We start from the raw sequence: 13,893 nt of genomic DNA on the forward strand, positions 1-13,893 counted from the left end.
GCGTTGGGCTACTGTGGTGACCATGTAACCTAATGGATCACACTTTTCCCAGTATTTGGGAGCATGGGAATGTAGGCCTTATATTAGGCACTTTGCCTGTTGAATGAGTGAATTCCACTCTGTATGTAGGCTTGTTATAGCCCTTTGTGTTGCACAACTCCATCACACAGAGGCTATATCCATATCAATAAATGTGACAAAACAAAATATTGATTAAGTTTAGGCTATAACCTGTCCTGAGGGAAATAGCCAAGGAGTCCCAAATGGTCAAGACTATCTATAGCCTATTGTTATTGACTGGTCTGTTTACCCTGCATCAGCCACTGCATGTGCCTTGTCAACTATTTAGTTTAACATTTATTCAGAGGGATATATTTTGAGGCCTGTGAGCTAAGGTCTTTTTTTAAAGGGACCCCTATTATAAAACACAAATAGAGTTTAAAAAAATGATTCTGCAGGACACCATCACACTAAAGTTGAAGTTTTGATTTGGATCGGCCTGAATTCAACTTTGAATTATTAAAGTGATAAGCTAAAGAACTTGATCATTTTGAATACACACACATGGATTTCCATTAAAGAAATGGATAAGACTGTTCTATTCTCTTTGATTTAGTTCCTATTGCAACTCAGACAAATGACTGAATGGATGACATACTGACTGAGTAAATTGAATGAAGGATGAATGAAATGTTCAAATATGTTGCAATGACGAGTTGCACGCATCACGCATGCTGTGGACTTCATTTGGTTAGTAGGTAAATAGGCCTCCATTAGGGCATAATGACTCTATGGCTGCATGACCAGAAGGGCCTCTTCTGAGGCTGAGCGGTGCTTTTCCGAAGGCGCATTTTATTTTTATTTTTTATTTCACCTTTATTTAACCAGGTAGGCTAGTTGAGAACAAGTTCTCATTTGCAACTGCGACCTGGCCAAGATAAAGCATAGCAGTGTGAACAGACAACACAGAGTTACACATGGAGTAAACAATTAACAAGTCAATAACACAGTAGAAAAAAAAGGGGGAGTCTATATACAATGTGTGCAAAAGGCATGAGGTAGGCGAATAATTACAATTTTGCAGATTAACACTGGAGTGATAAATGATCAGATGGTCATGTACAGGTAGAGATATTGGTGTGCAAAAGAGCAGAAAAGTAAATAAATAAAACAGTATGGGGATGAGGTAGGTGAAAATGGGTGGGCTATTTACCAATAGACTATGTACAGCTGCAGTGATCGGTTAGCTGCTCAGATAGCTGATGTTTGAAGTTGGTGAGGGAGATAAAAGTCTCCAACTTCAGCGATTTTTGCAATTCGTTCCAGTCACAGGCAGCAGAGTACTGGAACGAAAGGCGGCCAAATGAGGTGTTGGCTTTAGGGATGATCAATGAGATACACCTGCTGGAGCGCGTGCTACGGATGGGTGTTGCCATCGTGACCAGTGAACTGAGATAAGGCAAAGCTTTACCTAGCATGGACTTGTAGATGACCTGGAGCCAGTGGGTCTGGCGATGAATATGTAGCGAGGGCCAGCCGACTAGAGCATACAAGTCGCAGTGGAGGGTGGTATAAGGTGCTTTAGTGACAAAACGGATGGCACTGTGATAGACTGCATCCAGTTTGCTGAGTAGAGTGTTGGAAGCAATTTTGTAGATGACATCGCCGAAGTCGAGGATCGGTAGGATAGTCAGTTTTACTAGGGTAAACTTGGCGGCGTGAGTGAAGGAGGCTTTGTTGCTGTGGTGCTGCATGGAGATCACAAGCTCTTCAACTGGACATCAGTATCGCGCTGGAAGGAACAGCCTATACAGAGACTGCCTACAGTAAGACCACTGCAACAGAGGTATTGTTAGTGTGGGAATGAGCTTATGCCAGACTTAACCTACATTTAACCTCTCACTTGTTCATTTCAAAGTCCATATGTTTCATATAAATCATGAAAAATTAGTTTAAATTCATATTAAGCGCTCATGCAGAATATGCTTTGGCAAGATTAAGGGATTTAATAAAATATCCAATAAAAATATATTTTGAGTGACTCCAGTGGTTATACATAATTCATAGATTCACCAAACATCTCGAATCATTCTATATACTATTGGTTATGATAATTATTCCTGGTAGATACTACTGGCTATGATTGCAGACAGAGCCCAGAGAACGGAATGGTGCAGTATTGAATCCGTCATATTTGATAAGGTGCATGCATGGGGATGTCCACGTCACCCAGATATATGCCCATGCTTTACACCTAGCGGACTGAAACTTCACTGTTGTAGGCATAATACAGCTAGTGCTATCTAGACTTATGCTGCCAAACAAATCCATTGCATTAGCTAGCTAAATGTGAAGTAAACTCAACTGAGGAGTAATAGAAAATGGAGACTTAACGTGCAGGATACCTCTTTCCGGGATTCCCTGACTTCAGTTCTTATACTGTGGTACGCTTGTTCACCTAGCACTCCTCACAGGCAGTTTGGTGTATGTTTTTTGTTGAGATGAAACTGCTAAACTCTGTAAGTTATTATTGTACGTCAGAATTGCAACAAGATTTGTTCAAGCCTAAAATGTTCATCTATAAATCAGAAAATGGTGTTTGTATGTTCACAGGTGAAATGTCATGTTTTACGTTTCACGCATGGCTTTTCTTATGATCTAACAATTTACGTATGGATTTTCTTACAATCTTAACGATATGTATGTTCAACCTTTCGGTAGCTAACTCGCTTAAATTTGGTTTGACATTTGATATCCCTATGGGGCTAGTTAGAGATCATCAGTAAATTACACAATGTACATATGACAATAATTTAAAGTCAATAGCTCCAACCTTCAATGAGTTACAAATCTCAAACCAACTATAAAATTGTAGAAATTCATGTACAAATATTGAAAGCATTTAATGAGAACTAAAATAACTTGGCCACTGTCCCACACCAACCGGCTGAAGCTAATTGGAGAAAGAAGTTGGCTAGCTTGTTAGCTAGTCTAGGCTAGCTCCAGACACAAGACCTGGTTAGACTGTTTCAAGTTATCTGGAAGGGTGAGTGACTAACTGTGTGCTGTTTTGGCACAGTGAAAGTACAAACGCTTCTCATGTTCGAACACCCACATCAAAACATGGCCCAAATCTGGTTCTCAGTCTCATTTCCTGATGAGGATAATTGAACCAAAGTTAAATCAGGAAGTTCAGACCCCCTTTAACATGATTACCACTTTTTAATTTATTTCAACATTGTCTATGATAGAAAGTGAGGAATTCTCAGCAGCAGCGAAGTGCAGGGCCAGGCAGAGTGTTTTGCTTAAGTGATAAATGAACAAGAGATAAATGAAGGAATGCATTCTTACCTTGCACCCACTATCAGCTCATTCCTGGTCAGATCAAGGGTCAGTTGGGAGTAGTCTCTCACGCCCGGGTGGGAGAAAATAGAGATCCAAGGACTCAGGGCTGAAGGAGAGGAAGAAAAGAGTGCAAGGGATAGAGAGTGAAAACGAAAGCGAGACTTAAGTAAAGTTAAGGACTACAAAGGATATTTCTCTACTATATTGTAACATGTCTTCTGTTGGGCTCCTGGGGCAGCCTGTTCAGTCGAGTTAAATTGAAGGTGACAGCAACATGAGTAACGTCTCTGAAAAAAAAACTAATAAGAGAGATTCGGAACACTTCTAATTCACATTGAAGTGGGTTACGATAGACGTCCTGAAAACACACTGGAATCACCCTGTGCTCTGATATGGTTGTCATGATCTATTTTGTGTTGTTATAGGTCCAAAACAGTGTAGCATCCTCTATATTGTCATAAAAAAACAGCCCATTATCACCAATTTCACCTTTGCATATGTTTTCAGTTGGCCAATAATGTGAAAGTATGAAGTAGCCTCACCTGATGTCTTACAGGTGCAAACATGTCTGTCGGTGAGAAACGACCTATACGCTGTGGCCTGCAGCAGCGAAGGAGTGAGTGGGTAGATTGTGATTGTGTCCAGCTACTGGTAACCCCCCTCTGCCGAGACCCCAGTGGGATCCAGCAGAGAGGGACAATGCTGTCTAAGACCACCTCAAGCCTACTGAGCCTAACGCAACCAGTCAAAAAGAGCCCTTCCACGAAACACTCCCCAGCGCCTACTGCTTCAGACATTTGACAGTCGCTTCACAAATCATTTACATTTTACATTTAAGTCATTTAGCAGACGCTCTTATCAAGAGCGACTTACAAATTGGTGCGTTCACCTTAAGACATCCAGTGGAACAGCCACTTTACAATAGTGCATCTAAATCTTTTAAGGGGGGGGGTGAGAAGGATTACTTTATCCTATCCTAGGTATTCCTGAAAGAGGTGGGGTTTCAGGTGTCTCCGGAAGGTGGTGATTGACTCCGCTGTCCTGGCGTCGTGAGGGAGTTTGTTCCACCATTGGGGGGCCAGAGCAGCGAACAGTTTTGACTGGGCTGCGCGGGAACTGTACTTCCTCAGTGGTAGGGAGGCGAGCAGGCCAGAGGTGGATGAACGCAGTGCCCTTGTTTGGGTGTAGGGCCTGATCAGAGCCTGGAGGTACTGAGGTGCCGTTCCCCTCACAGCTCCGTAGGCAAGCACCATGGTCTTGTAGCGGATGCGAGCTTCAACTGGAAGCCAGTGGAGAGAGCGGAGGAGCGGGGTGACGTGAGAGAACTTGGGAAGGTTGAACACCAGACGGGCTGCGGCGTTCTGGATGAGTTGTAGAGGTTTAATGGCACAGGCAGGGAGCCCAGCCAACAGCGAGTTGCAGTAATCCAGACGGGAGATGACAAGTGCCTGGATTAGGACCTGCGCTGCTTCCTGTGTGAGGCAGGGTCGTACTCTGCGGATGTTGTAGAGCATGAACCTACAAGAACGGGCCACCGCCTTGATGTTAGTTGAGAACGACAGGGTGTTGTCCAGGATCACGCCAAGGTTCTTAGCGCTCTGGGAGGAGGACACAATGGAGTTGTCAACCGTGATGGCGAGATCATGGAACGGGCAGTCCTTCCCGGGAGGAAGAGTAGCTCCGTCTTGCCGAGGTTCAGCTTGAGGTGGTGATCCGTCATCCACACTGATATGTCTGCCAGACATGCAGAGATGCGATTCGCCACCTGGTCATCAGAAGGGGGAAAGGAGAAGATTAATTGTGTGTCGTCTGCATAGCAATGATAGGAGAGACCATGTGAGGTTATGACAGAGCCAAGTGACTTGGTGTATAGCGAGAATAGGAGAGGGCCTAGAACAGAGCCCTGGGGGACGCCAGTGGTGAGAGCGCGTGGTGAGGAGACAGATTCTCGCCACGCCACCTGGTAGGAGCGACCTGTCAGGTAGGACGCAATCCAAGCGTGGGCCGCGCCGGAGATGCCCAACTCGGAGAGGGTGGAGAGGAGGATCTGATGGTTCACAGTATCGAAGGCAGCCGATAGGTCTAGAAGGATGAGAGCAGAGGAGAGAGAGTTAGCTTTAGCAGTGCGGAGGGCCTCCGTGATACAGAGAAGAGCAGTCTCAGTTGAATGACTAGTCTTGAAACCTGACTGATTTGGATCAAGAAGGTCATTCTGAGAGAGATAGCGGGAGAGCTGGCCAAGGACGGCACGTTCAAGAGTTTTGGAGAGAAAAGAAAGAAGGGATACTGGTCTGTAGTTGTTGACATCGGAGGGATCGAGTGTAGGTTTTTTCAGAAGGGGTGCAACTCTCGCTCTCTTGAAGACAGAAGGGACGTAGCCAGCGGTCAGGGATGAGTTGATGAGCGAGGTGAGGTAAGGGAGAAGGTCTCCGGAAATGGTCTGGAGAAGAGAGGAGGGAATAGGGTCAAGCGGGCAGGTTGTTGGGCGGCCGGCCGTCACAAGACGCAAGATTTCATCTGGAGAGAGAGGGAGAAAGAGGTCAGAGCACAGGGTAGGGCAGTGTGAGCAGAACCAGCGGTGTCATTTGACTTAGCAAACGAGGATCGGATGTCGTCGACCTTCTTTTCAAAATGGTTGACGAAGTCATCTGCAGAGAGGGAGGAGGGGGAGGGGGAGGAGGATTCAGGAGGGAGGAGAAGGTGGCAAAGAGCTTCCTAGGGTTAGAGGCAGATGCTTGGACTTTAGAGTGGTAGAAAGTGGCTTTAGCAGCAGAGACAGAAGAGGAAAATGTAGAGAGGAGGGAGTGAAAGGATGCCAGGTCCGCAGGGGAGGCGAGTTTTCCTCCATTTCCGCTCGGCTGCCCGGAGCCCTGTTCTGTGAGCTCGCAATGAGTCGTCGAGCCACGGAGCAGGAGGGGAGGACCGAGCCGGCCTGGAGGATAGGGGACATAGAGAATCAAGGGATGCAGAAAGGGAGGAGAGGAGGGTTGAGGAGGCAGAATCAGGAGATAGGTTGGAGAAGGTTTGAGCAGAGGGAAGAGATGATAGGATGGAAGAGGAGAGAGTAGCGGGGGAGAGAGAGCGAAGATTGGGACGGCGCGATACCATCCGAGTAGGGGCAGTGTGGGAAGTGTTGGATGAGAGAAAGAGGGAAAAGGATACAAGGTAGTGGTCGGAGACTTGGAGGGGAGTTGCAGTGAGGTTAGTGGAAGAACAGCATCTAGTAAAGATGAGGTCGAGCGTATTGCCTGCCTTGTGAGTAGAGGGGGAAGGTGAGAGTGTGAGGTCAAAAGAGGAGAGGAGTGGAAAGAAGGAGGCAGAGAGGAATGAGTCAAAGGTAGACGTGGGGAGGTTAAAGTCGCCCAGAACTGTGAGAGGTGAGCCATCCTCAGGAAAGGAGCTTATCAAGGCATCAAGCTCATTGATGAACTCTCCGAGGGAACCTGGAGGGCGATAAATGATAAGGATGTTAAGCTTGAAAGGGCTGGTAACTGTGACAGCATGGAATTCAAAGGAGGCGATAGACAGATGGGTAAGGGGAGAAAGAGAGAATGACCACTTGGGAGAGATGAGGATCCCGGTGCCACCACCCCTGACCAATTATAAAAATAACAGCAACAACCAGAAGCTCTGACCGGGTGTGCGAGAACACGTGGGCGGACGAAGAGAGAGCAGTAGGAGTAGCAGTGTTATCTGTGGTGATCCATGTTTCCGTCAGTGCCAAGAAGTCGAGGGACTGGAGGGAGACATAGGCTGAGATGAACTCTGCCTTGTTGGCCGCAGATCGGCAGTTCCAGAGGCTACCGGAGACCTGGAACTCCACGTGGGTCGTGCGCGCTGGGACCACCAGATTAGAGTGGCCGCGGCCACGCGGTGTGGAGCGTTTGTATGGTTTGTATGGTCAAATCAAAAACAATTTCTCTCGGCAGAGTCACAGGAAGTCACACAATGCACCTTATAGAGTGGCGGGTCCAGAAAGTGCTCAGCTGATCTCCATGTGATCTGCGCGTGGGTTTGCTAAATGGATTTCACCACATGAGATATTGTAAAGTGAATGGGATTTGTTAATTTTATGTGTAGAACACAATATTGAAGTGGTTGGTTGCTTGGATTCAGCGTTGCAGTGAGTTTAGTAGCATATAACATGACAGAAAACCTAGACATCATTTTTTGTTGTTGTTATTCCCAGAATAATTGTATTTATTTATTTTTGCCCCCTGCAAAGACAACCTTTGGACATCTTCAGTTTGTTTACTGCATAAAAAAATGCATTTACCATTTTAAGAAGTGAATGCTTGAATTTGAACAAAAATTATTAAAATAACAAAAAGCTCAATGCATGATTTATCTCTCCTGATATTTTAACATTTTACTGCAGTGGGCTAAATTAGGGTGACAGTGTTTTTGGTCATCTTAAACAAATCTACTTTGAAACAAAAGTACACACCTCTGTCACGTTGTATAAATGATTGGAGACAGGCGTAGTAATTCCGTAATAACAATACATGGGGACGAGACCCATAATAACAATACACGGACGAGACCCGTAATAACAATACACGGGACGAAACCCGTAATAACAATACACGGGACGAGACCCGTAATAACAATACACGGGACGAGACCCGTAATAACAATACACGGACGAGACCCGTAGCCAACAATACACGGGACGAGACCCGTAATAACAATACACGGACGAGAATACAATACACGGGACGAGACCCGTAATAACAATACACGGACGAGACCCGTAATAACAATACACGAGACCCGAACGAGACCCGTAATAACAATACACGGGACGAGACCGTAATAACAATACACGGGACGAGATCCGTAATAACAATACACGGGACGAGACCCGTAATAACAACACACGGGACGAGACCGTAATAACAATACACGGGACGAGACCCGTAATAACAATACACGGGACGAGACCCGTAATAACAATACACGGGACGAGACCCCGAGTAACAATACACGGGACGAGAATAACAATACACGGGACGAGACCCGTAATAACAATAACAATACACGGGACGAGACCCGTAATAACAATACGGGGACGAGACCCAATAACGAGACCCAATAACAATACACGGACGACCCGAGACCCGTAATAACAATACACGGGACGAGACCCGTAATAACAATACACGGGACGAGACCCGTAATAACAATACACGGGACGAGACCCGTAATAACAATACACGAGGTAATAACAACGAAACCCGTAATAACAATACACGGGACGAGACCCGTAATAACAATACACGGGACGAGACCCGTAATAACAATACACGGGACGAGACCGTAATAACAAAACACGGGACGAGACCCGTAATAATAAAACACGGGACGAGACCAGTAATAACAAAACACGGGACGAGACCAGTAATAACAAAACACGGGACGAGACCAGTCCCGTTGTCCAGTCCAGGAACCCAGCAATGCTCCTCTCGGCCGTACCCCTCCCGTGTCGCACTGCACCAGCAGCGGGAATACACCGGCCTCGAGGACCACAGGAACGAGGTAAGGTCAGGGCCAGTTGCAGCTGCCAAAGTTGCGTCATTGGACGGGCCAGTTGCCGAAGTTGCATCCGCGTCGGACGGGCCAGTTGCAGCTGCCAAAGTTGCGACGGTGCGGGTCGGTCAGGGCCAGTTGCGTCGGACAGACCAGTTGCTGCTGCCGTAGTTGCGTCGGACGGGCCAGTTGCCGAAGATGCGTTGGATGGGCCAGTTGCAGCAGCCGCGTCGGACGGGCCAGTTTCAGCTGCCGAAGTTGCGTTGGACGGGCCATTCCGCAGTCTCCATTTAGGGTCGGTTATTCTGTCTCCGTGTAGGATTGGTTATTCTGTCACGTTGTATAAATGATTGGAGACAGGCCCAGGAATAAATAATAGGGGGGATTAATACTCCACCCAAAAATACAAAATGTTATGAAAGTCACGAAGCCCAAAACAAACACGTATACAAAAGTGAAAGAGCTGCAAAATCTGGACCCCTACAAATCAGCCGGGCTAGACAATCTGGACCCTCTCTTTCTAAAATGATCTGCCAAAATTGTTGCAACCCCTATTACTAGCCTGGTCAACCTCTCTTTTGTATCGTCTGAGATTCCCCTAGATTGGAACGCTGCCGCGGTCATCCCCCTCGTCAAAGGGGGAGACACTCTAGACCCAAACTGCTTCAGACTTATATCGATTCTACCCTGCCTATCTAAGGTCTTCGAAAGCTAAGTTAACAAACAGATTACCGACCATTTCGAATCCCACTCCGCTATCTGGTTTCAGAGCTGGTCATGGGTGCACCTCAGCCACGCTCAAGGTCCTAAACGATATCATAACCGCCATCGATAAGAGACATTACTGTGCAGCCGTAATCATCAACCTGGCTAAGGCTTTCGACTCTGTCAATCACAACATTCTTATTGGCAGACTCAATTGCCTTGGTTTCTCAAATGATTGCCTCGCTTGGTTCACCAACTACTTCTCTGACAGAGTTCAGTGTGTCAAATCGGACGGCCTGTTGTCCGGACCTCTGGCAGTCTCTATGGGGGTGCCACAGGGTTCAATTCTCGGGCCGACTCTCTTCTCTGAATACATCAATGATGTCGCTCTTGCTGCTGGTGATTCTTTGATCCACCTTTACGCAGATGACACCATTCTGTATACCTCTGGCCCTTCTTTGGACACTGTGTTAACCTCTCTTGGGTAGGGGGCAGTATTTTCACGTCCGGATGAAAAGCGTGCCCAAAGTAAACTGCCTCTTACTCAGGCCCAGAAGCTAGGATATGCATATCATTTTTGGATAGAAAACACTCAAAAGTTTATAGCACTGTTCAAATTATGTCTTTGAGTGTAACAGAACTGATATGGCAGGCGAAACCCCGAGGACAAACCATCCCCCAAAAAAGTTCAGCCTACCACTGTTTTCAATGGCTGTCACTTTTATTATAAGGCTAAATCCTCCCAGATTATAGTTCCTATGGCTTCCACTAGATGTCAACAGTCTTTAGAAAGAGTTTCATGCTGGTTTTTGGAAAAATGAGCCAGAAATTGTAGTTGTAATAGGTGGTTCCCAATTTGGCTGTAGTGTTTCCAAGCGCATGGAAGAGAGCGCGTTCTTTGGTATTTTTCTCCGGTAAAGACAATAACGATTCTCAGTCTTAAATTGTATCGTTTATTTACTTATTAGGGTACCTAAGGTTTGATTAAAAACATTGTTTGACTTGTTTGGAAAAGTTTATTAGTAACGTTTGGGATTCATTTTGTATGCATTTTGATGTTGGGAAACTGGGTGGATTATTGACTGAAGCGTGCCAGCTAAACTGAGTTTTTATGGATATAAAGAAGGACATTATCAAACAAAATGACTATTTGTGATGTATCTGGGACCTTTTGGAGTGCCAACAGAAGATCAAAGGCAAGGCATTTATTATATCGCTATTTCTGACTTTCGTGGCACACCTGCCTGGTTGAAATATGTTTTTCATGCTTTTGTAAGCAGGGGGCTGTCCTCAGATAATCGCATGGTTTGCTTTCGCAGTAAAGCCTTTTTGAAATCTGACACAGCAGCTGGGTTAACAAGAAGTTAAGCTTTATTTTGATGTATTACAATTGTGATTTTATGAAAGTTAAATATTTATAATTCTGCGTTTGAATTTCTCAAATTCACCGGATGTTGGCCAGGTGGAACGGTGCCCATAAGAAGAAGAACTAACCTACAGATGAGCTTCAATGCCATACAACTCTCCTTCCGTGGCCTCCAACTGCTCTTAAATGCAAGTAAAACTAAATTGTGAGAGTGAAGGAGGCTTTGTTGTGAAATAGAAAGCCGATTCTAGATTTCATTTTTGATTGGGATGGATTATTAAGACATAATGAGACGATAGCAGAGTAAACATAGGGATGGATTATTAAAACATAATGAGTTGATAGCAGAGTAATCATAGTGTAGGATGTGGCTGCCTGGTGGTTTTCCTCATCCTCCAGCCAGTACCAAGCAGATAACTGAGTGCTAGGAGACACACTCTAACACACATATAGTGGAAGTGGAAGTTGTGGTGTGCATTTGGGTGCACCTTGAAAAATAAATCCATTATTACGCCATGTTAGGTCCTAAGTAACATAAGACTAATATAACATACTTTCAAAAGAATAGAATATCATATTTTGAGTTTAATTAGGCCTATGTTATGGGTCTGTGCAGCCATGGCTGCGCAATCCAAATGAAATCAATAGCTTGTTATTTTGTTAATTAAACAGGCAAGACACACCTGCCCGGATGAATATGATGGAATATTAAAACGCAACAAATATTTCTCCCACACAACTTGTGTCATGGAAACATATAGAACGCTGTCATATAACAAAGTTATATTTTGAAACAAAGCCCAAGCCCATGCTTTTTATTTCTGGATCCATCTAGTTGTGGTTTAGAAAACAGTGCAGTGACATGCCTCGCAAAGGTTAGAGCTGGCAGGAGGAGTATGGTTAACAGGTGCTGACTAGCAACCATCACACGTTTAAGAGCATAGTACATTTCATACTAAGCTGTTGGCAAAACTTTACCGAAATCATTAATGGGTTGTTTGGCGGAAATAAAAGTTTTGGCTTTGATACCGGCAATATCTTTCAGGCATAAAGAAAAGGAGGGAAACAGGTGTCGGTGTGATAAAGTTGGCAGAAAAACGTACATTTTTCTCACATGCAAACACCTCCTAAACTGTGTTAGATGAAACATGGTTATACAGGTGGGGGTGTGCAGAGAGCAACAGAGAATTTGTACTGTACAGTATATCTTCTTATAGTCAGAACAGATAAGAGCAGAGCTTAAGGGCTTGTCTTGCATCTTGCCTCTTGGCTATTTAAAGAGCTACTGCCTTTAAAAAGCAACAAATCCCTTTGAAAACAGCTTATGTGGCATTGAGTCCGTTATTCCAGTGTCACAATTAACTACAAAGTGTAAATAGGCATATTTTGGTCTCATCTGAAACTGAGTTTGGAACATCCTTGCGTCACAACGGGTAAATGAAGGATGTGTTTTGATTTGATCCATTTGCCCACTAACATGGGGTGAACAGCTGCGGTGATAGCTCTCTATCCAATAGCATAGACAGTGAGACAGACCTGTCCAGCAGCTCCCACTTTGTTTACATAAGACAACATGTCCTGCATTTTTTTACTTGAGAAATACTGCACCAATCACCTTAGATGTAAAATTGGCAACTAACATATCCTCAGAAAAAAACATCACAATTAATTACAGATTACTTGAGTTATCTTAGATTCATCTTACGGATTTGGGGGCGGTGAAATAGGCTTCCACATCTACAGTACAGCGTCTCATCGGGGAAACACACATCTCATCGGGGAAACACACATCTCATCTGCGAAACACACGTCTCATCTGCGAAACACACGTCTCATCGGGGAAACACGTCTCATCGGGGAAACACACGTCTCATCCGCGAAACACACGTCTCATCCGCGAAACACACGTCTCATCTGCGAAACACACGTCTCATCGGGGAAACACGTCTCATCGGGGAAACACACGTCTCATCCGCGAAACACACGTCTCATCCGCGAAACACACGTCTCATCTGCGAAACACACGTCTCATCTGCAAAACACACGTCTCATCGGGGAAACACACGTCTCATCTGCGAAACACACGTCTCATCTGCGAAACACACACGCCAATCAGGGTGTTCACTGACTCTTTAACAACCTTCACACACCACATTCCCTAAATACTGTCAAAACAGTCACACATTGCAACAGCCATATCAGAGTGTGGTTAAGTGAAGTGGTTCTCCAGGGTCCTCTAACTAACTAGCATGTGTTACCTGGCATGCTTTCTCTATGTCTGGGGGAGTATGTCATGTCGTGCTGAACATGAGGAGAGACGGGGAGTGTAGTACATGCTACATGCGTGTGTGCCTGCGCTTGTGTGTGTACCTGCAGGCGTGCTCGGAGAGAGTGTGAGTAGTGTTGAGAGCAGTTTACGCTCTAAAAGTGTAGGAGGGTGTTGATAACCCCTGGGTGGGGGGGGAATGAAATCCCTCCTCTACAGTGATATCTGGATTTACAGTTGATGGGCGATTATTGTGTTTGTTCACTGATCTGCGGAGCGACAGATGAATGCATTAGTCAGCACTGTCCTCTCCCTCCTCTGGACAGTGCCTTAGACACTCGATGGGACATAAATCATAACCTTTAAATCCGCGTCTTGTCAGAATTAAAAAAGACTTACAGAGAAAGCCTCTATTAAATAAGAAGTAGTGTCTCTGTCTCGCCACAAATACACTAGCTATTCACAGGAGGACTTGGCAGTTTGGTAATGCTGATTTTACACAGCCAAAGCCCACCAAATTAGAAGACAGACCGTTGAGGGAAAAGAAACACAAACTCACAGCCACACATACAGTAATCCAGATCTGATCATCTCATGCTATCTGACAGAATTCCTTTCGTTTGTACGCTAAAACGAGGTGAACAGGACAACAACGGTAAAGACAGACACCATCGTTCTGCCA

The 13,893-nt window shown here is 45.2% G+C and overlaps 1 protein-coding gene across 5 annotated transcripts in view; it reads right to left on the reverse strand.

Annotated features, from left to right (window-relative positions):
* LOC115130065 (semaphorin-5B-like) overlaps nucleotides 1-13,893 on the reverse strand; it is a 326,138-nt gene that overhangs the window by 195,611 nt on the left and 116,634 nt on the right. For all 5 annotated transcript variants that reach the window (XM_065018604.1, XM_065018613.1, XM_065018596.1 and 2 more), the window contains exon 4: nucleotides 3,352-3,451. In XM_065018604.1, coding sequence (XP_064874676.1) covers nucleotides 3,352-3,451 — 100 coding nt within the window. The remainder of the gene's footprint in view (nucleotides 1-3,351; nucleotides 3,452-13,893) is intronic.

The sequence above is a fragment of the Oncorhynchus nerka genome, linkage group LG1, assembly GCF_034236695.1.
Source record: "Oncorhynchus nerka isolate Pitt River linkage group LG1, Oner_Uvic_2.0, whole genome shotgun sequence".
NCBI lineage: Eukaryota > Metazoa > Chordata > Actinopteri > Salmoniformes > Salmonidae > Oncorhynchus > Oncorhynchus nerka.